At 44.1% G+C, this 22,918-nt stretch overlaps 2 protein-coding genes and 1 long non-coding RNA gene across 6 annotated transcripts in view; 1 reads left to right on the forward strand and 2 right to left on the reverse strand.

Moving 5' to 3' along the window:
• Positions 1-11,448, reverse strand: part of Gpn1 (GPN-loop GTPase 1) — a 21,188-nt gene extending 9,740 nt beyond the window's left edge. The window contains exons 1-7 of one of the 2 annotated variants that reach the window (XM_003472877.4): positions 11,315-11,446; positions 10,553-10,646; positions 8,538-8,577; positions 7,529-7,595; positions 6,600-6,637; positions 3,215-3,293; positions 2,915-3,009 (exon numbers count right to left, since the gene is read on the reverse strand). In XM_003472877.4, the coding sequence (XP_003472925.2) occupies positions 2,915-3,009; positions 3,215-3,293; positions 6,600-6,637; positions 7,529-7,595; positions 8,538-8,577; positions 10,553-10,646; positions 11,315-11,425 (524 nt within the window). In that variant the 5' untranslated portion in view covers positions 11,426-11,446. Of the gene's footprint in view, positions 1-2,914; positions 3,010-3,214; positions 3,294-6,599; positions 6,638-7,528; positions 7,596-8,537; positions 8,578-10,552; positions 10,647-11,314 lie in introns of both variants that reach the window. The other variant, XM_023566332.2, reaches the window with a different exon arrangement.
• Positions 11,449-11,497: 49 nt separating this feature from the next.
• LOC111757723 (uncharacterized) lies at positions 11,498-15,897 on the forward strand. The gene is made up of 2 exons (XR_002792016.2): positions 11,498-11,744; positions 13,373-15,897. It is a non-coding gene; the product is annotated as an uncharacterized LOC111757723 (long non-coding RNA).
• Positions 15,898-17,555: 1,658 nt separating this feature from the next.
• Positions 17,556-22,918, reverse strand: part of Znf512 (zinc finger protein 512) — a 28,425-nt gene continuing 23,062 nt past the window's right edge. For all 3 annotated transcript variants that reach the window (XM_003472876.5, XM_005005038.4, XM_063230619.1), the window contains 3 exons: positions 22,587-22,649; positions 21,149-21,247; positions 17,556-19,487 (listed from right to left, as the gene is read on the reverse strand). In XM_003472876.5, the coding sequence (XP_003472924.2) occupies positions 19,179-19,487; positions 21,149-21,247; positions 22,587-22,649 (471 nt within the window). In that variant the 3' untranslated portion in view covers positions 17,556-19,178. The remainder of the gene's footprint in view (positions 19,488-21,148; positions 21,248-22,586; positions 22,650-22,918) is intronic.

Consider the following 22,918-nt stretch of genomic DNA (forward strand, 5'->3'; position numbering starts at 1 on the left):
GCAGTCACAGGAACCTCTGCTTGCCTGCTGTCAGTCTGCTGGGACAACGTAGAGAGAAGGACTAAGACGCACAGTCACGCATTTTTACCTGGCATTCGCAGGCTGCTGTTCCTGAGAGGGAAAAGACTGAAAATGCCAAGCCAACAGCAAGACGAAGACGCCACGCTGTCACACCCCCACCATTCTCACGTGATCCATTTGCATTTGCTTCTAATCCTAGCGTTTGTTTCTGGGTTTTTTTTGGTGTTTTAGAGGCAGGGTCTCACTAGTTAGATCAGGCTGGCCCTGAATTCACTATGTGGCTCAGGCTGGCTTTGAGCTCACAGTGATCTTCCTGCCCCAGCCTCCCAAGTGCTGGGATTACAGGTGTGCACCGTGACCAGCCCTAGTTTTTAGACTTTACAAAAACAGTTGTCCTTTTTCCAGGGGAAGAAATGAACATCTACTGAATACCTATGTTCCATGTAAGCATTTCTGTATCTATTACAGGTGTAGGAGCTTGCCCGAAACGTCCACACTTCGGAGGGTGAAGCAGCAGTGTCGCTGTGAGTTCCAGGCCAGCCTAAACTACACAGCGAGACCCTGTCTCAAAAACAAAAACAGAAAAATTGCAAAGTAAAAACATCCAACTTTTATTTGTCAATTACACCTCATGAAAGCTGGGGAATAACACTGTTTTAGAACTCACACACCGGGGCACACAGCTACAGTCCCAGCACTCTGGGAGGCTGAGGCTGGAGGATCACAAGTTTGAGCCCGGGGGCTGGGGGTTTAGCTCAGCGGCATAAGCGCCTGCCTTGAAAGCAGGCAATTGTGAGTTCGATCCCCGGTACTGATAAAAAGGAAAAAGAAAAAAAAAACAAGTTTGAGCGCAGCCTGGTCAGTTTAGTGAGATCCTGCCTCAAAGTTTAAAAAAAAAAAGAGGGAGCGGGTGGGGAGGCAGGATATTGGGATTGTAGCTCAGTGTGAAAGCCCTGTTCAATCCCCAGTACAGAAAAGAAAAAATTATTTTACAGACAAACTTTTAAAATTTTTCCTGGGTTTACTGAGGTATAATTGACAAAAATGGATCTATTTAAGGTGTGCAATGCAGATCTTTTCTTTCTTCCATCCTTCCTTCCTTCCTTTCTTTTCTTCTTCACTCATTCATTCTCTGGGGTGCTAGAGACCATTCCCATAACCTGTCTATGCTAATCCTGTGCTCAACAGCTCAACTGCTACACTCCCAGCTCCCAGGATACGCTGATCTGTGGAATGATTACCATAATCAACCTAATCAAATGACTGTCTTTTAAACAACACAAAAATGAAACAATAAGATCATATCATGAGATTGCCATTTGGATCAGGCTTTGTAATATCCAGAGAGAAGGAACAACATTCCTACTGATAGCACAAGACAAATGTTGGTGGTGGCTTTTGTGTATTCTCAAAATATAGTTCTCTCAGCTTTGAGGAGGGACTAAAGTCAGGAGCACACTATTACTGAGCTACATCCAGTCTTTTTTATTTTTTAGTTTAAGACGGAGTCCAGGCCCAGACAGGACTCAAACTTGTGATCCTCCTCCCTTAGCCTCCCTCAGTGCTGGGGTTGCCGGCCTGTGTCACCAGGCCTACCTCCCCCAGTCCTAATGCACTGATACAGCCCAGAGAGGCTCATGCCTCCTCCCTGCAGGCACAGCTGTGCACTGCACAATTACAGGTAAATCTTTTTTTTGGGGGGGTGGGGGTATTATTTTGAAGGTAGTAAAATACAACAGAACAAGACAGAACAAAGGCAACTGAGACAGTGTAGTAAAACTGGTACAGAACTTCACAGCAGATTACCAGGATAACAGCAATAGGTATCACAGTATTTCTTGTTATCATCACAATAGTTGGTCTTTCAATCACGTATATCAAAGTAAAATGAAATACAGAACATTATAGAACTTACCAAACAGAATATTGAATAGAACAGTACCATTAATCAGAATAAAGCAAAACAGTAGTAAAAATATTTGCCTTCAAAAAGATGGTAGAAGGAAATCCTCCTTATTTGCTGTATTGCATAGGGTCAGCCTCCCAAGAGGTGCTCAGATCTCTGGTTCCCATTTGCTATAGGGGGACAGGGGAAGTGGGATGTTTGACTCTCACCCCGTGCACAGGTAGGCTCACTATTGCTTAACAGGGAGGCAGGCTGCTTGCTTGGTTTCCCAGTGCCCTAAGTTCCAACATGGCGTGGATCTCAGGAGACGCTGGTGGTTCTCCCCACCAGGTAAATCTTTTTATTCCTAGTAGTTCCTCTTGATACCATTTCGCTCTACCTGCCAAATATGTAATAGCACCATTCAGACCAGACTTGGATTTCATTCAGCTGGGAGCAACCACTGTAAGGTTCACAGGCATATAGATATTTTCTTTTTTGGGGGTGGTGGTGGTAGTGGTGATAGTTTGTTTGTTTGAGACAGGGCCTTGCTATGTACCCCTGAGTTTAAACTTTCGATCTTCTTTCCTCAGCCTCCCGAGTCCTAGGGTCATAGGTGGTCGCTGCCACATCTGGCTCTAGACCACTATTTCTTTTTTTTTTTTTTTTTTGGTGTCTTTTTCTTTTTTATCGGTACCGGGGATCAAACTCACGACTGCCTGCTTGCAAGGCAGGAGCTTACACTGCTGAGCTAAATCCCCAGCCCACTAGACCGCTATTTCTACAATAAGCCAGGGAGGAAGACCAGAAGGTGACAGATGAGCATGCTAACAGCACAGACATCTCCATTCCTCTGACCTCCTCCAACTCACAACCACCCAGCAGCCGAGCAGCAACTTGTGGTAAGTACAAATCCAAGGGCACACAGTGAGGATTCAAAATGAAAAAGGGGGAAAGAGGGGAGGAGCCTCACTCCTTGATGAACTGTGGCCACCAATAATTGGTTACCTGCAGGCGTACAGCATATTGGACATGAAGGTCACGGGGTTAGTACTTCGCGATGTGTCCATCACATAGATGACCACTGTTGGAAATGAAGATGCCTAAAGCCACACAAAAATTGAAGCCTTGGTCAGAGGGCTCAGGACCTGTCCCCACACTCCTCCTCTACTTCCCTGAGCAGGGAAGAAGCATTTCAGCGTGTGCCAGCCTCTACAGTTCCCTCTGACAGACAGTGCCAGGCAATTAAACAGATACTAGGCTGGTCTAGCCCTCAGCTACAATCAGGAACAAACCTAGAGCACTCACCAGGGCCTCAGTGATGATTGTCCCAGAAGCCGACCAGGTGAACACTTCGATCTGTCCGGGAGTGTCAATCAAGACGTACCTACGTGCAGGAAGACATTAAAGAAGTGTCAGGGCTGTGGGATGCAGAAGAGCATCTCGTCACTCAGAACAGTAAAAATGCCAGCCACACTCAGGCACCCCCGTGATTCCAGCAACTCTAGAGGCCGAGGCAAGAACATCAGTGCTTGAAGGCCAGACCACACAATTTAAAATAAGTCAAGGGCTGGGGATGTAGCGCAGTGGTAGAGCACTTGCCTAGCATGCCCTGGGTTCCATTTGCACTTCTAAAAAAAGTAAAAACAGCCACTTAACGTCTGCACTGACAAGTGGACTTCCTGCCACGGCCCTTTAACTGCACAGCACATTCCCAGACGTTGTTCTCTGACCGTACTCACCCTAAGGACCAAGGGCAGCACCTGTGAACTGCTGCAAATGCTCCCAGCAAACTGTGACACTTACAGAAGCACAAAGCATTACACCTGAGAGACACACATACTCAAAAGGCAAGGTCCTGGGAAAACATCCGGCTGCCTAGAGTAAGGGACTACAGAGTGAGACCTAGAGGGACAGGGGACCGCCAGGGCATCTTCGTCAAGTTCTAAAATTGACAACCATAGTGGTGCATGCCTGTAGCCCCAGGACGTGGGAGGCTGAGGCAGGAGACTGCCTGAGTTCAAGGCCAGCCTGAAATACACAGTGAGAAGCTGTCTCAAAAAAAACAAAAAAATGAATGAATTTGTAAATCAGATAAGATTGATTATGGCGATAGTTGTACAATTCTGTGAAGGTACTAAAAGAATTGTACATTTTAAACAGGTGAATTTAGATAGTACACAAATTGTATTTCAGTAAACTTTTTTTTTAACACAGGCAACAATAGCCTAGGGTTGCAGACCAGAGGAAAAGTGTGTGCTTGGTACATATAAGCCTTTGAGTTTGATCTCAGCACCACAAACATAAATAAACCAACAGCTGGCCATGGTGACACATGCCTTGATCTCACCACCGATGTCAAGAGAAGGGCAACTTCCAAGCCAATCCAGGTAACTTAGGAGGATCCTACCTTAAAATAAGAGGAAAACCTAGGTCTAGCTCAATGCTAGAGCACTTGCCTGGCACACCCAAATGCTCTGGATTCAACCTCCAGTATCAATAAATAAATAAAATAAATGGCAAAAAAAAATTAAGAAATATTTCTCCAAAAATACAGTAATGCCCAATAAGGACATGAAAAGACACTGGACATCATTAGCCATTACAGATATACAAATGAAAGCCATACAACTACGAACATAGCTATAATCACAAACAAAAGGAGTCATGCTTAAGAAAGGAAGGAAAGAAGGACAGACAGACACAGACAGACAAATAAAACCTATGACTTCAGTAGGGCCTGGTGACACAGGCATAGTATAATCCCAGTATAGTAAAAGGCTGGAAGAGGAGGATCATAAATTTGAGCCCAGTCCAGGTGACTTAGTAAGACCTTGTCTCAAAGTGAAAATAAAAAAAAATTTTAAAGGGCTGCAGGAATATAGCTCAGTGACACACAGCATGCCCGGCAAGTACAAGGTCCTCAGGTTGATTCCCTGACACCCCCACCCACTGCTCCCCTAAAAAAATCTGGGGTTCCAGAACCACCAGGAGACAACAACGGTAACCTCCTGTGCACCAGAAGTGTTAGCTGGCCAGGGAGAAAAGACATCCACCCACCTCACCCCACTTCCCTCCATCCCCCCTCACCCTCATAAGCAACCGGCTGATTTGGAAGAACACAGACTGAGGTGACAGCAATTGAAATTAAGAAAGAATTTAATGCTTGTATTGTTTGACTGACTTTGCAGTCCTAAAGCTGGTAGTCTGGCATCTATTGAGAGGAGAACAGTATGCAATGCAGTAATTATTGTGGATTTTCTATTGTCTCGTTTTTGTCAATATCATTCTCATTATTTTGTTGTTTTTTCTTTAAAATAAAATTTAAAAAATCATGTTGCTGTTGGAATGAAAAATGGGGCAGATGCTTGGGGGTGGGGGAAAGGAGAGTAAGGAGTGATTGGTAATGAGTACAGGGTTTGGGGGAACAATGGAACCAGTCTGACGTTAGACAGTGTGATGAATGCACCAGCTAGTGGATACACAAAAATATAGCATTATACATTTTAAAGAGTGAATTATAGTGCAGCGAAGCTGCTATTTTCTTTAAAAACAACTACCTCTACTATAATCCCATGACTGTAAAAACACTATGACACATCTGCCTGTAAAAATCTCCTCTGATCTTTGTGTAAATATACAGACATGCAGCTGGGCATGGTGGCACACTCCTGTAATCTCAGCACTCAGGAGGCTGAGGCAGGAGGATCGTTGCATGTTCAAGACCAGCCTGGGCTACAAAGTGCGCCTAGGGCCAGCCTGAACCACACAGTGAGACCTTGTCTCAAAAAGACAAAAAAAAAAAAAGAAAGAAAGAAAGAAAGAAAACAGAAACACAGAATGCTAGTCATGGAAAATGAGATATCATTGGTAACAGAAATTAGTGACCATGTTATCTTTAAGTACTGTATATGATTTTAGTTCTTTATAGTGAACCTACGTCTCTAAAAAAATTGGCTTTCTTTCTTAGAATAAACTGAACCTCTTAACTTAATAATAGCTTCATATGGATAATAATACTTTATATTTTGTTACTTTTCAAGTTGAAAAGTACTTTTCTCTGAATCATATAAGTTGCATTCAGCTAAACAAAAGTTGTAAGGTTATTCAAGAGGATTTAATGCCAACAAAAGTGGTTTCCCAAAAGAAGGCTGGCAGATCCATGAATATGGACATCTCCAAATTCCTCCAGAGCTGGGAGTGGTGGTGCATGCCGGTAATCCCAGCAGTCAGGAGGCTGAGGCAGGATAATCACTGTGAGTTTGAGGCCAGCCTGGGCTACACAGTAAGTTCAAGACCACCCTGAACTATACAGTGAGACACTTCAACAAACAAAAACAGGGGCTGGGAATTTAGCTCAGTGGCATAAGCGCCTGCCTTGCAAGCAGGCAGTCATAAGTTCGATCCCTGGTACCGATAAAAAAGAAAAAGACCAAAACAAAAACAAAAACAAAAACAATTCCTCTAAAGAAATCATGTAAATTAGCAATCAAAATAATTAGAGGTGGGAAATATTATATTCAGCTCTGTGCTGTGTAACATTTTAATGATCTTGCCATTCACTTCTTACTTCTACAGATTTCATCCTAATCAACATCCTCTGTGGTCCTAACGGAACCTGAAATCCTATCAAAGGCCTGAAATTTGTTAAATTGCTGGGTAATAAACAGGTGTTCAATTTGACATGACTTACTTGGAAGTGTTCTGAGCTTTCTCAATAAATTTCATCACCTAGAAAAAAAGATAACAGTTATATCAGGCTCTAACGTCACCAAAACATCACAGGGTCCTCTCCACGGTGGCCTGCCTTAGAGGCACCATCACCACCTGACGCTCCCTGTTCACAAACTAAGGACAATGGCTAAAAAGCTCATTGAGCCAAAGAGGCACAATAGTCACCTCCGTGGCCCTGCGACATCCTGGTCAACACTGCAAGGATATGAGGAGCTCAAAACTTAACTTGTCGGGGGCTGGGGATTTAGCTCAGTGGCATAAGCACCTGCCTTGCAAAGCAGGCGGTCATGAGTTCAATCCCCGGTACCGATAAAAATGAAAAAGACAAAAAAAAAAAAAAAAAACTTAACTTGTCACCATGAAGTCAAACCTTTTGGCACTTTGATGAAATTTTTCTTTTCTTTTCTTTTTTTTCTTTTTTAAGACTCAAATGATTCCCTTTCTTCAGGTTCCTGAATAGCAGGGACTAGTGATGACTGCTATGATGCATGGCTTTGGTCAATGTGAACAGTACCCGAGTGGCATCGCAGGAAAAAAAAAACTATGAAATCAGGTGACAGAGAAAACCTAGAAAGTGACAAATACTCATCACAAGGAAAAACAGCCCTTTCTGTCCCTGCAACCCAGCCCACTTGCATGCCTGCCTCCCCACCACTTCCTCCAGATAAAATCACAACTCCATATGAGAAAAAAGAACCTTATATTTTTTGTTTTGCTAGCTGTTGCAAATAGTAAGTAAAGTGTCTCCCACAGTCTACCAAGATGCCTGCTTCTTTTCTATCTATTTCTCTTCATATTTGCTCCTCTTCTTTACAAACGCGATGAGGACAATCCATGAAGAGTCAGGTGTCTACACAGCCACATCTACAGACATGAACACAGATGTACCTGATCAAATCTGGTAGCAAAGAGATTGAGTGAGGTCACTATGCCCCCATTGGGCCCAAGTCCATATCTAGACACTCAGTTGAGGATTTATACTTGATAGATTATAAAGTTCACTCCTACATTATTCGTCATCTAATGGCATTAATTAGTGTTCCATTAATGGATATTAGCACAACCCATTCCTTGACAATCAGAAAACCTTACCCTCAAAGAAATTCATTAACTGTCAAGATCTTCCCTATTCACTTATCTCTTTAGGGATGGCTAGACAAGATGAGAAAAAAGCAAACTGACCAAAACATAATTTATGAATGTATTAGGCAGTGACACCCTACTGATTTTAGTCATTACAATCAGTTATAGAACACCCCTTGCTCTCATCATTATCAATCAAGCAATGTGCTAATCAGAATTCATAATGAGATTTGCCTACATAGAGTATACGTGTCACATAGAAATGCACTAATTAATCAAACTACTCATATGCTGAGAATCCCTGTCTGAAGAGGCAGCAATAAAGAATATATCAGTTCTTCAAAGCAATACCACACTGTGGGACCAAGCAGCAGTGAACTAGTTTCTTGTTTTTCCTAATTAATTGATGACTACAGCCTTTGGTCACGGGACATAGTAAGAAAATAGACAGCCAGGTGTGGTGGTGCATACTTGCAATCCCAGCACTTGGGAAGCTGAGGCAGGAGAATCACTGGCGAGTTTGAGACCAGACTGAGCTACAAAGTGAGCTCAAGGCCAGCCAGAACTGTGTAATGAGACCCTGTCTCAAAAAAACAAAAAGAAAAAGAAAAACAGAAATCACAAAGTAAAATGATATTTCTGATCGTTGTAATACCTTACCTCCATTCATCTAACATTTTCCTAAGAGACTTACTTCAATCAATCCTTTTTTGCTTTATGTTTCAACAGGGAAAGCAAAAATTCTCAAAGCTATAAAATACACAGGAACCAGCAAGGAACTACTCAACACCTTAGTAGACAATATAAAGGATACTGTTTCATGACTTCTTTATACTTTACAGTGTCACGAATATCTGAAAAAAAAAAAAAAAAAGACTAGCACATGACACATAGATCCTCCAATTTTAACATCCTAAACCAACAGGCCTCTCAAGTTCAGAAAACCAGTTTCTACTCTTGGTATCATAATTCCTTTTTATATTGGTACCTTTCTTCCTTCTTTCTTTCAAGACAGAGTCTTATGATGTAGTTCAGGCTGGCCTTGAACTCACTATGTAGTCCAGGTTGACCTTGAACGTGTGGGGATCCTTCTGCCTCAGCCCCCCCAAGTCCAAGTGTGTGCCACCACACCGGCTTCATATTGATATGCTAAAAACAATTTAAGGGCCAGGGATATAGCTCAGTGACACAGTGCCTGCCTGGCAAGTGCAAGGTCTTAAGTTTGATTCCCAGTACCAAAAACAAACAAACATAAAAATAAAACACATTTAAGTAAAATTAATTGAACTGTGATAGAGAAAGACGGAAGACCATGAGGAGAAAGACTAGAAGGGAGAAAGATGTCCTATCACCACTTTCCCTGACAGCAAAAAATTAACACTAGTCTATTAGGCTCTCTTGCCAGAATACTCTTCTATCAACCTCACTGGTTTCCCTCCATACACAAGACAACTGCCTAGAAACCCATGAAACAGGTTAGGCTGGAAATATTCAACTTACAGTACACACATTCTAAACAAGGTGAAAGCTGCAAGGTACCCTAAACATCAGTACCCTAGGCACAGAAACACAAGAAAAACCAAGAGTAAAAGACTTATTTTGTATTAATTTTTTTTGGTACTGGGGATTGAATTCACAACTTCACGATTGTGAGGCAGGCGCTGTGCCACTGACTATATTCCCACCCTTTGTACTAATTTTATCCTCTTGATAAACCCAAGACAGAGAGGCTTCTTAAAAGTCTGAGTCAGGCATGATAGTGTATACCTGTACTCCCAGAACTCTGACAGGCTGAGACAGGAGGATCACAAGTTGGAGGCCAGCCTGGGCAACTTAGCAAGGTCTTATCTCAAAATAAAATATTTTTTAAAAAACGGGTTGGCGATGTAGCTCAGAATGAAGGCCCTGGGTTCAATCCCAGTATTTAAAAAAAAAAAAAAAAAAAATCTGTCCACCTAAACCTATGATGAGGGTTTCCCTCATCAACTATTAAAATTCCATCCTTTGGGCTGGGGATTTAGCTCAGTAGCATAAGCACCTGCCTGCCAAGTGCAAGGTCCTGAGTTTAATCTCCAGTCATCCCCCCCTAAAAAAAATTCCATCCTTTAAGTGAGAACATGAAAAATAGTTTCTCAAATTCTTCTCAAAATAATATCTGCTTAATAACTGCTTTTTTTATTGTCAGGTAAGGTAGCCCATGCTTATAATCCCAGCACTCAGGAGGCTGAGGCAGGAGGACTGTCAAGAGTTGGAAATAAGTTTGGGATACATAATTTAAGGCCAGCCTGGACTATATAGTGAGGTCCTGCCTCTAAAAACAAAAAACAAAACAAAACAAAACAAAAACGTCCTTGTATTACTATGCCAGAGGTACAAGAAGCTTAATAGAATCAAAAAGTGATGAGAAAAGAAAGGATTAGCACACAGCAATGGTCTGGAAACAAGAAAGCCTGGATCCTATCAAGAATCCAGATACTGAGCTAGGCGTGATGATGCATGCCTGTAATCCTGTAATCCCAGCACTTGGGAACCTCTCTTTAAAACAAGGCAAACATCTAACACGCACACACATTTTCCCATATAATTTTGAGAGGAGAAATAAGTGTGAATGGGAATAACATAAAGCAATGTAGGAAACGAGGGGACAATAAAGAGAGAAAATGGGAGTAAGGATGAAGCCTGTTTAGGCACTCCAGCAAATCCCTAGGAAATCAAAGTAGGCAAGTAAAAAACATCAAAGCAAACAACTGTCAGGCACTAAAGATTGGCAAAGACACAGCGTTTCCATTCACACTGAAGCATTTCTAAACTCTGGGGCGTGCTACTCACCAATATTGGCGGGAAAGGGAACTTCATGTACCGCTGGGTCCAGGTTGATCACGTAAGGGGGAGAGCTTTGGCTATGCAGGTGCCCGGTGAGCCTCTGCAGAAGTATGGGGAGTCGCAGTGGTGAAAAGAAATAGTCGGGGTCGGAGAGAACTCCCATTCCTTCATGCCTGAAGATTTTAGCACTACTTCCTTCTATTTAACATATCCACCCACTCTGTCTACACTCAGCTCAGTTTAAATGCTCTGCTTTCATCAACCATCTAGCAGAGTCTCTCCTACTCTAGATCATTTATATAACTAACTTTCTATGTGTTTTCTCCGACTTTCTTCACTAAAACGTAAACTACGTGACAACCGGAAACTTGTCCACATCACTCGAGCTAGATCTCCACGCAAAAAATAATCTTGAGACAACTCTTCCCAGAAAACCTGCGTGTCACGTTGTCCCAACTCTAGAATCACTCACAAGCCCCAGGCTTCGGGCAGCCGGCAATTTTAATCAATGAAAAAAAAAAAAAGGCAGTACAACATGGTGAACTATTCAAAGCACGCAGGAAGGACGCATAGCGCACAGCCTTCAGCAATACTTGCAGGGTCTGAGGCTTCGCACGTCTAGGAAGTGAGTTGATGAGAAGCCCCCAGAAGCTAGCAGCCTGGGCGCTGCAACTTTCCAAACAAGACCTTCCTACCCTTGCTCCTGGCCTTTCGCACGCCGAAAACAACCTCTCAAGCACCCTACTACGCCCACGCTGTTCACGTCACCTGTACAAAGGTGGTCTTCCCGGATCCTGCCATTCCCAAAACCAGCAGACACACACATGGTCCAGGAGCTCCAGAACTGGGGAGCTCGGCCGCGCTCCCTCCCGCCGCCATCTTTCCGCCAGTCCCGCCCACACTACCATAGAGACGCCCCCCCGGCCTAGAGAGACTTCCGGTCCTTCCGGAATTTAGGAGGCGCAGATGCTTACATCGGTCGGAACCCAGGACCACACAGCGGTGGGGACGCCAGGTGGCGCTTGCTAAGGGGCTGGCCCGACTGTGGCTAGGTAGTGACAGCGCGTGGGAAGCCGGAGACTGGAAAAGGGAGAAGAGGAAAAGTACCGGCAAGAGGACGCTGACCCGCAGGGACTAGGACCTGCGAGGGATAACGTCAGTGGGGCGAGACGGGATCCCCAGACCGGCGACCCGGCAGGTACCTGATGCTTCGCAGCGAGCTGGCAGCCTCCCGAGAGCTGAGAAGAGCCGCTGCAGACTGGCAGCTAGAGCTCCTTTGGCGACCGAGTAACCCGCAGCTACTACTGACGGGTCCTAAGGACCCGATGCATTTTTACAAATGCTGTGTTTTCTCAATTGTATCAACACTGCTTGCTCAGCGTGTCTATAGTCAGTAGTACTTAATCCAGCGTGCATGAGATTCTACAGGGAGGAAGATACGATAGTAAATACACCACTTTTTTTTTTTTCCTGTGTCAAAGCTCTAACTTTTTATAGAGTTTTTACTTTTTTATGTGTGGCCGCTAAAATATCCATTCAAGCCAGGCAGGTGGTGGCTCATGCCTGTAATCTTAGCGCTCAGAAGGCTGAGCCACGAGGATTCCTTGCAAGTTCAAGACCATCCTGAGGGGCTGGGGATTTAGCTCAGTGACATAAGCGCCTGCTTTGCAAGCAGGCAGTCGTGAGTTCAATCCGTGGTACCAATAAAAACGAAAAAAGACCATCCTGAGCTGCAAAAGTGAGCTCAAGGCCAGCCTGAACTCCAGAGTGAGACCTTGTCTCAAAAATAACAATAGCAACAATAATATGAAACGTGTGCAATGGCAATTCTGTTGACAAAGCAACCAAAGAGCTTAAAATTATTCACTTTTTTTGTCTTTTTGAGATAGGGTCTTGCTGTACAGTTCAAGCTGGTCTTGAGCTCATTTTGTAGCCCTGTCACAAACTCGAAAGGATCTTCCTGCCTCAGCCTCTCAAGTGCCAGAATTACAGGCGTGTGCCACCACAACTAGCTATTTACTTTTATAATAACACAAAATCAGAAGTTGATGCTTTCGATGGAAAACGTGCATTATATTCCACACCCAACAGAACCTTTGGCCAATAGCAGTTTTTTATGCTATTTTAAATGTTGTGTTAGTTCCCACGTATTGTACCAGTTTTCACAAAGAGGTGAGATAATAAAATATGTTGATTTCACTAAAACCCTTGGAATGCAGTTGATTGGGGAAAATCTATGTTCTAGAATGCCTACTTTAAAAGTGCCCATAAAAGTACAAACACATATAGAAGAAATTCTGGGAACAGAGATTCCTGTTATAGAAGAGCCCAGGCAACCTATGGGCAAAAGCAAAAGATGTGCTGTATGCCACAGCATCAAGGACAGAAAACTGCTATGCAAATTGATGCTTGTAAAGTGCCAATGTGTCCTAGTCAGATGTGGTGACACTGCCTGTAACCCCAGCACTTGGGTAGCTGAGACAAGACGGATTGGTTTGAGTTCAAGACCAGCCTGGCCTACAAAGAGAGCTCAAGGCCAGCCTGGACTACATAGTGAGACCCTGTCTAAAAAACAGTCTGTCCTGTTTTGAAAATTAATATTTTTATGTTACAAATATGTACCTTATGTGTTTACAAATAATAAACAGCATATATTTTACTTTTATAAAAAAAAAACTTATGGGTCCTGAGGACCCCTGAGTAGCATCCATGTACTAAAATGAATTGGTTGGTAGCTGTGGATTTGGTAGCAGTGGGCTGTACCGATCAGTAGCAAAGCAGCAGTAGCAAGCAGTGTGTGACCTCTGGACCCCCTGCACCCCGCAGAAGTGCGTGGCCCACGAGTGGCGCCCCGGCGGGAAGTACCCACGACTGGACCCTGTGCCCCCCAGAGCCGACCCTGCCACCAGCGCCTGCTCCTTGGTCTTCACCCTCAGCGACCTACAGTTCCATTAATGATGGTCTCTACCAGAGAGCCTTTAAGTATTGAAGACATGCGCAACTTCCCCAGGGGCTCCGGGGAGTGTGGGGAAGATGTTCCATGAGCCCAGGAAAGTCTTCCTGGACCCGACCACTCAGGCTCTTCTTGAGGCCCTTCGGAGCTGCTCCAGTGGAATCTGGGAGTTATAAACAACGAGTTTCACACCGAGACTGCCACTTGTAACTGTTATGTCATGCACAGGTCACTTAAAGGTTCCAACGGCTTTCTCCTTTGCAATGTTGAGATTTATTGCTTAAACGTGGAAGAAATGCATAGTGTATGTGGGAGCCACATTTCCCATCTTTATGCCTAGCTCTTCTTGTGCCTGGCAGTTTCTAGAGTGCAGCTCCAAAGATGTTTTGGGTCAATTAAGGACGACTGTGCATTTAAGAAATTTTTTCCCAGCACAGCATGGTGTCACACCTCTGTAACCCACACTGGGACCTAAAGCAGGAAGACTGTAGATTGGAGTCCACTCATGTATCCTGGTGAGGCTATAGGTTAGAATAATACATACTGGAAAAAAAGGACTGGGCACGAAGCTCAGTTGGAAGGCCCTGTGTTCAATCCCCAGGACCACAGAAAATATTTTCCTAAATTGTGACTGAAAACTGATTATGGGATGTCTGATTTGTTCTAACTTCAAGTTTGCTGAGACTAGTAGTTCTCCCACTGTCTCTTATCTCGCTGTACTAAATAGATGTTTCCAAATTATCCTAGAAGGAGAAGAGCTAAAGGAAAGATGCTAACAGAAGAAAATGAACAATGAGAATTAAAAAAAAAACTCAAATTAGGTTGGGAAAGTTTTTTGTTCTGGCTAAAAACTTGAAATAAAATAAAAAGCCCAGAACTGTGGACAGTTAGTGTTTCCAACAATGCGAGACTGAACCTGAGGCTGAGAACCTTCAGGTAGGCAAACCAAATCTCACTTCTAAAACAGATTTTGCAGAGGGAAGAGATTCAACCAGAACTGAAGTAGCCGTTGTGGGTACTTTCTACCGCTAAGGAGAATCAGAACATGCTGCAGACATTACAGAAATAAAATAATCCCAGAGGCTGCTAGGGACTGGGAAGTACTTCCAGGTTCTACAGCAGAAATATTCCTGAAGCAACAATTGAGTTAGGCAGGCAGCCAGCTGGGAGAGAAAAACAGTACACTCGAGGAAGACCCAGGCTTGGGAGCCCACGACTGCAGTTCAGATGAGTTCTGCCTTCCCATTGGGAGAAATCCATCAGTAGAGGTCCTAAAAAAGGTGTTCTAGAAACTGAAGGCTTCTCAAAATGTGTTAGAAAACCAGAGTACCAGTTGAAGCAGGTCTTCGAACCAGGCTTGGATGGTGCTCAAAAGAATAGGATGATTCAAAAAACACACTGTGCCCTCTGCTAGGTCCTGAATCAAGAATAAACCCAAACTGAATATACTGAATTTTCTCATCACTTTTTCTACTTACCATTCTTGTGTATCTTACTTACACCACTGTTTAGTTTTAACACAGAAATTATAGCTCAAGATAGCATGTAGTTCCCTTCACCTGAGTATCCAATTCATGAGCTGAACAGACAGAACTCAGAAAGCCTGGTATCTGCGACCAACTTCACATTCTCGCCTCTGGGGACGTAACCTTCTAGGGAGGCTGAAGGACTCGGACATTGGTGAAGACTTTGGGCTTTGCCAGCTCCTGCCCGAACATACACCACTGTCCCAAATAATCTAACTCCGGAGCCAGAAATTCATCTGGTCACAGTATCTCTTATTTCTTCGTCACAGAGCTTGCCGCACAGGAACGCGAACTTACCTGGTAAGGTACTGGAAATCCCTAGCCCCACATGAGCAGCGAGCTGACCAACTAAAATATCAATCTGCATTTTGCCTGCTTTGCTATAAGAAATTACCAAGGGAGATGATGTTACAGAAATTGAGGGAGGTAACAACTCTGTAACCCTTGAATGATAAGAAGAAGCCTACAGAGCAAACAGCTGGGCAGGAAAACATTCCAGACAGAGTCAATCAAAACACATACACATGTGGAAAAGGTCTGAAAACAGACTAAGTGTGTTAAGTTCACAGAGCAGAAAGCTACAAGTAGCCAAAGCAGAGGTGGGGAGCCGTCAGAGTGTCAGCAGAGGAGCGGAAGGCGGAACTGAGAAAGGACAGACAGACAAGGAACAAACATGCTGTTGGCCCCACATCTGGGCGAACAGTAGTACCACTGCTCAAAGGGGAAAGAAGCGACTACAGAACAAGGAAAGACTCAGAGATTTAAGTTGAAGCGTTCCCTTTTAAGGAGGTAGACAGAACATATGCTTTCAGGTATGAACTGTTATTAAAAGGTATTTCAGACACACAAAAACATAAAAAGCTACAACCCATTATCCATTTTTAAGTTTTTTTTTTTTGTTTTTTTTTTTTGTTTGTTTTTTTTGTCTTTTTCCTTTTTATCGGTACCGGGGATCAAACTCACGACCGCCTGCTTGCAAGGCAGGCGCTTATGCCGCTGAGCTAAATCCCCAGCTCATTATCCATTTTTAAGAGTAAGCTATTATATCACATGCCTATAATCTCAGCTACTTTGGAAGCTGAAGCAGGAAGATGACAAGTTTAAGGCCAACCTGATCTTAGGTCAGACTGTCTCAAAATATTTCATTTTTTTATTTTGGAGAAAGGGTCTTTGTAGTTCAAACTGACCTCAAACTCACTGCGTACCCCAGGCTAGCTTCAAACTTGTGGCCATCCTCCTGTCTCAGCCTCCCAAGTGCTGGCATTACATGCATGCACCGCCACGCCCAGCACAAAATAAATTTTGAAAAGGAGATGGGACGAAGCTCAGTGTTATATACCTGGCATAAGTGAGGCTCAGGGTTGAAACCCCTAGTACTCTTAAAAAAAATTAAAACAGGAGCTGGGGATTTAGCTCAGTGGCATAAGTGCCTGCCTTGCAAGCATGTGGTCCTGAGTTTGGTCCCTGGTACCGGTAAAAAATAATAATAATAATAAAACATTACAAATTCAGTTGAAGGCCCTTGGAGTCCCAGGAGCTCCGACCTAAACTTGTTGCTTCCCACTCCTGTGCATTTTCACAGCGCAGTTTTTGCATGTTTTTAAACACATGAATAGCAGTTTTTCATTTTGGGAACTTGAGTATTCCACTCTGATGACTGGACAAGAGTAGGTTAACAAAAAGACCCAAGGATATGTAACGTCTCGAATGACAAACATTTCTTGTTTGTTCATATAACAGTCTCAAGAGACATACTACTGGCTGGCATGGGAGTGATCCAGGGAGTAAACCACTTTCCATTTTATGCTTCCCCATCCCCTAGGCAATCTGTGGCGTGCAACTGGCACGTTCTCTTCGAAGTGTTAGCCAGGAAGCAGCCAGCATTACCAGCCCTCCCATTCCCGGGAAGAGACGTGTGTGGGCTACTCACTGCACTACACGCAGGGCGGGCAAAGGACGAGGGAAAGGCAGGCTCGCCTGTAAGCCTGAACTGCAGAAGCTGAGAGTATCGTGGGCAGGCAGTGCTCTTTGACACCTAGCCCTAGTACCTCTCTAATGAAAACGGTACTGCAGTAATTACTTTTGTTCATCTTCTTGGCACAATGAGAAAGAGGAGTTCCTTGCACATACCTAGGACTCCAGCTGAGTATCGGGGTGTATTTCAACTTCATTCAATATTGCCAAATTATTTTCAAAGTAAGTGTATCAATTCACGTTCTCAACCACGCATGAAAGTCTGCACGACTCAACAGCACCAGGTTCAGTTTGTGTTAACCTAAGTGAGCAGTGGGATCAGGGGGAGCCACGGAGCCCTGCTACTGCCTGGCCACGGGAAAGAGAAAGGAGCACTTCGAGGGGCCGGAGAGGACAGGACACGTTTCCTGTACCGATTCATGTTAGCCACAAATTTTTCAGGAGCCGCCAAGAATCCCTTAGATGGCTGCAGTTGGGGTTATTTCAAACTTACCCCATCATCAGCCACTGTCATACCAGCCAGGCAGCAGAGCAGAATCAAGAACCAGAAACCACATTCTAAGTGCGAGTCATTTATTTCTTTTGTCATTTCCAAACATACCCCATCTCCTACTCACCAGAAAGTTACAGTTTCTCCATTTCTCCTCCCTGACAACCTCCTCTGCTGAAATGTCTTTAAGGGCTCAGCTGCCAATGAAGACGCAGTGTGTGCACCCCTTCCTCCGCTTCCTACCTGTTCTGGCAGTCTCTAACTCAGGTCTGAATGTGGTCTTCACAAAAGCCCACATGTTAAAGCTATTCAGAGGAGCAGAGAATAGAGGGGCTAAGGTGGCCTCAGCCTTTCGGATTAGTGTTTGCACATAGCAAGGTTAATTTTTAAGTTACATACGCCACAAAACCAGTGAGAACATTTAAGACCAATATTTACGCAGAAAGAGAACTTATAAACACGACTAGACTGCTCTAAACACTGCTCCAGAAAAAGCCACCCTCCCAGGGAAAGAGCCCATGAAGCATTACCATGTAGGCAGGAGGACAGATGAAGATGTTTTCTTTCCAACTCCAGACATCCCCATCTGGTGTCAAAGTCTCATTAGACTATAAAGAAGACAGAACTCCATATACAAAAGAGAACAGGACAATATTCTCAGAAAACTCAGACAGACAGAGATAGGTAAAGGGCCGGTGTGAACGTGGCAAGGTGTGGATCAACAAGTGAGGTGAAGTCCAGGGGAAGAAGGTGCGCCTTGGATTCCAATCTACTGGCATTGCCAGGTGCACCTCGGCGCTGTCTCAAAACGCCAGGGGCACAGTGACATTCACAACATTTAAAACCAAGGCAGAAGCAGATTTTAGGAGGGCCCTGATCACAGCAACATACGAGGCTTTGGGTCCCAGGAAAGATGGGCTGCTTGTATTACTGCATCTACCTTTTCCTTTCCAGTCATTTTAGCATTTGGGACACATTATTCCTCAGACTGCTTTAACGCCTATTGGGTCTAGTTAATCATTGCTACTTGGTACAGACAAAGCACCTCCCAGGTTAACCGGCGTAGGGAGGTTCTAGCTTTTTCATGCTATCTTTTTTTCTCTTTTGATCCTAAAATCACACTGAGGACAAACAGCCTCTGCAAGGTTTTGCTTCCCAAGGATTCGGGGTAACACTATTAAGTAACCAACAACAGTTCTAGCTTCAAGGCTGCATGTATTACAAATACAAAATGATAAACCAATAATGGTTTTTTTAAAAAGTAGTTTGAAATTATTTATAAGTTACACAGTCTAGTGGCTACTAAATCAATGGAGCTTCCAAGAACATTCAAACCTCAGGAAGAAAAGGACAATAAACACCATTCTTAGTCTTGTACAAGGCAAGAGGGGCCTACAGTTGGCCTTAAGAGGGATCTCTTTGGGCAAGAGAAGAGAAGAACAGGAGGACTCCTATGAATAGTAGAAAATCCTGCTACAGGGGTCTGGGGAAGGAATGAGAGTGAGTGAGTAGGGAAGACAGTGAAATTTACACAGGAGGGAGGAGCTGAGGAAGTCACAGCCTTGCAGGACAGCTGACAGCTGCAAGCACCTTCACTCAGCCCCACGACCCAGACTCAGCCTCCCGCACAGGTCCCCTGGCCACGCGTCACCGTCACCTCCGCCTCCTAGGAGTGCTTTCACTGACTGCCTATTTTCTTCCTCGTTTGTGATTGGTCTTTGGGGGCTTTGCTTTCTGGAACTGGGCTGCACCAGGCTCCTGCTCTGCCTCCTTGCAGGAGGTCCACGCGGCCAGTTCCTCGTTACTCCTCCTCTGCTCCTTCCCTGCTCTAAGGCTCAGCTGGGCCTCGGGAAGCTCGCTGCCGGCCTGCTGCCGCCTCCGGAGGGACCTGCTGCTGCGGTGCTGCTGCCTCCGCTTTTCTTCCTCTTGCTGCTTCTGCTTTATCTTCATCAGCTTCTCAAAGCTTTTTGTTGTTGTTGGGTTTACAACGAACCAGTCCTACAGAGGCAAGACAGAAACACCATCCAGTGAGAAGCGCAGTGAAGGCAGTAAGGAGTGAGAGAGCTCGGGTCTGCTTCTAGATACACACACTCGGTCAGCTGTTCGCCTCTTTGAAAAAGAGAGGGCAGGAAATGTAAAATGCAAAGCACTTTGCAGAAAGAGAAAGGAAAAGAAGTGGGGAAGAAAATACCAAGTGAAAAGGAAAGAAAAAGGAAAGGAATGGGAAAAACAAAGGAAAAGAAAAAGAAATGGGTGAAAAAACAAACAAACTCAAATCTAATCAAGTGGTAGCAACAATGTCCCAGACGTGCCAGGAACAGCATGGGCGCACAAGGAATCGGCAACACTCAATGTGGGTAAATGCGTGCGACGAATGATCTTGTTTATTTTTTTTTAAAGGCAATGAAAAAAAACAAAACAAATAGGAAAGGGAAGCCTGCTGGCCACAGTGAGCTAGCCAGGTGCCACATGTGGGCAGTCCAGACTCAGGTACACTTTCAGTGAAAAAAGCACACCAAACTTTAAAGACCTGGGCAACCTGGTGCCATAAAATTAAAAAATAAAAATATACAAGGGCTGATGGATGTAGCTAGTGCAAAGACCCTGATTTCAATCCCCAGTATTACAAAGAAAGAAAAAGACAACTGCAGTAAATAAGCCTTTTTTTAGGTCCTGATTTCAACAAACCAATTCTGTAAAACTGAGGTAGAAGACTATAGTGGATCAGATGTGGTAATAATCCTACCACTCAGGAAACTGAAACAGGAGGATCTCTGAGAGCTCAAGGACAGCCTGGGCTACATACAGACTTCAAAGCTAGCTTGAACTACATAGTGAGACACTGCCTCAAAAAATCACTGTTAATCTTTTAGATATAATTATGTTGCGAGTATGTTTTTTGGTTTTTTTTTTGGTCTTTTTCCTTTTTATCGGTACCAGGGATCAAACTCAGAACTGCCTGCTTGCAAGGCAGGTGCTTATGCCACTGAGCTAAATCCCCAGCCCCTGTGAGTATGATTTTAAAAGTCCTTACATTTTAGAGATATATATCAAAAAAGCATTTGTACCTAAAATAATACTTGGAATGTGCTATAAAGTAAGACTTTTATACTTCTCAGCATTTTAAATATCCTTGAAAGCAGGCTACCTCTAGACATGAGAATACTCAGAAAACAGTAGGATAGACATTGCTGGCAGTAAGAATGTTGAACATGCAAATTCAACCCATGCCTCATTTATTTGGATTTAGGAGAACAGTTAGGGCTCAAAGATAATCACACTCACAACAATTTCAAATATTTATCCAGAACAAAACAATTGCTCATCCAATTTTAAGACATGTACGATGGAGCTGTATTGGTATGTTTCACTGCCAGAGAGCTCTGAACCACTGGTGGTACACGCATGGACCATCCCATGGGACAGTGGCACATCTACCACTGATGGTACGTGCCACCCAGGGGATGGTCTGGCAGGTACTCGGTGGTCCAAGCTAGCAGGAGGGTGGTAAAGAGAATTTTTGCTCCAGTGTCTCTGTAAGTACTGCAGAACTACTTTTCTTAATCCCCGCAGGCCAAAAAAGATAAAGTGCACCTGCCTATTCGTTCGTATGTCGACTCGAAAGCAAAAACACTGTGGGAAAGCAGACACCTCCTCACCTCAGCATGGACGGAGTTGATGTGATACTTGACACCACTCTCTGACACAAATTCTTTCTGGCATAGAAGACACTGGTATTTTCCAGCCACGAAGGTTCCCTATTTCCAAGAGACAGACAAGAGAGAATTACCAGCACATTCAGGAACAGCTGCTTGTGCAGAAGTTATTTGCGATGAAAAGGGAAGATTCTACTTTAGGAGCGCTAAGGAGGAAAAAGACACACACGGCAGTATGCTTTGGAAAACTGTCTAGATTCTCACTAACACAAGTCTCTCTGAGTGTAACTACCGAACTACCCGCTGCTGCCTTTACCACCACCCAGTGTCCTAGCTGTATCATGCACCAGGCCACATTTTTTTCTCCCTCCCCAGGTTCCTTCCACTTCATTTTCACACTCTCTTGGTTTACTCCAGAAGAATGGCTAAACTTCCCAACACTCCCCATTCTTCTCACTGGGATTCAATGCTACAAATAATGCCTCGGACAATCAGAACCAGAAGAATATCCTCCACAATGCCCAGTTCAAGGACTCAGAAATTATAATCAAGATGACAGACTCAAGATGGCCGCATTGGCGTACATCTGTCATCCCAGCATTTGGGAGGCTGAGGGCAGGAGTATCACTGAGTTCGAGGCTAGCCTGATCTACACCGTGAGACCTTATCTTAAAAAGTCAAAACCATGAGCTGGGCGTGGTGGTTCACGCCTGTAATCCTAGCACTCGGGAGGCTGAGGCAGGAGGATTGTTGAGAGTTTGCAAGGCCAGCCTGAATTGCATAGTGAGACCGTCCCAAAACAAACCAAAACCAAAAGATGACAGGCTGTAAACATTCTGGACAGATCTGGTCAGATGCCTACAACTTCCTTGCTGCACTGAACAAACTTTGCTCCCCTCCTGGGGTTTCGGTCCCCAGGGTGCTCATTTGTGTGAGGAGATAGTCCTGAACGGAACTGGAAAGTGGGGCTCACGAGTTGTAGATGCCTGGTCCAGTGGAAAAGATCAGTGAGGGAGCAGCTGCTAGGCTGACATCCCATCCTTCTCTCCTCTCTAGAGGCCAGTACAGTTCGGGTGAGTTTGGAGGTTCTTCACAAGTCCAGTTAAGCACTCAAAATTTGGTCTTGGATATTTCAGGCCCAGAAAAATGGCAGGCCAGTGTGAGGGAGGCTCAGGTAGGGTCTCTCATAGCAACACAGAACTCAGATGTCACCCCACAGTCCTTTCACTGTAAGACTTGTGGCTATGCTGGTCTTTTCTGCATTTCGGGTGAACCCTGACATTTCACGCAATGAGTCCAAGAATTTTCATGACACAGAAGACTAAAGCAGCCGCTGACAGTAACAGCGTACAAATGAATAGCTGTGCACCAAACCGAGTTCTTTTCCACGTCAAACATTTTAGAGGGCACATTAAAATACCAATTTTTAAAAGTTACAAACCAATGTACAAGAGCCCAGGTGAGCTTTAAGGCCAGACACGCTACTGTAGACAGCCTCACAACCCTGCAAAAGAAGAAAAGCAGTAAACGTGATACCACAGAATCCTTTCCTTAGTATTAGACACCAGGATACATAGAGAGCATAGCAGGCTAGTGATCACTGCGGAACAAAAATGTCACATGTATCAATTCAACCTAGATCTCACTTCTGTGTTATCTGGAACTTTCTCTGACACTTAATAGATACATACACTTTCTCTAATATTTAACAGAAATACAGAAAAATGTATAATTAGTTTTTAAATGTGAAGTGCAAGTGTATCTCTTACCTCT

Source organism: Cavia porcellus, unplaced genomic scaffold (assembly GCF_034190915.1).
Source record: "Cavia porcellus strain 051 isolate PalLab524CR breed Dunkin Hartley unplaced genomic scaffold, mCavPor4.1 scaffold_1, whole genome shotgun sequence".
Taxonomy (NCBI): Eukaryota; Metazoa; Chordata; class Mammalia; order Rodentia; family Caviidae; genus Cavia; species Cavia porcellus.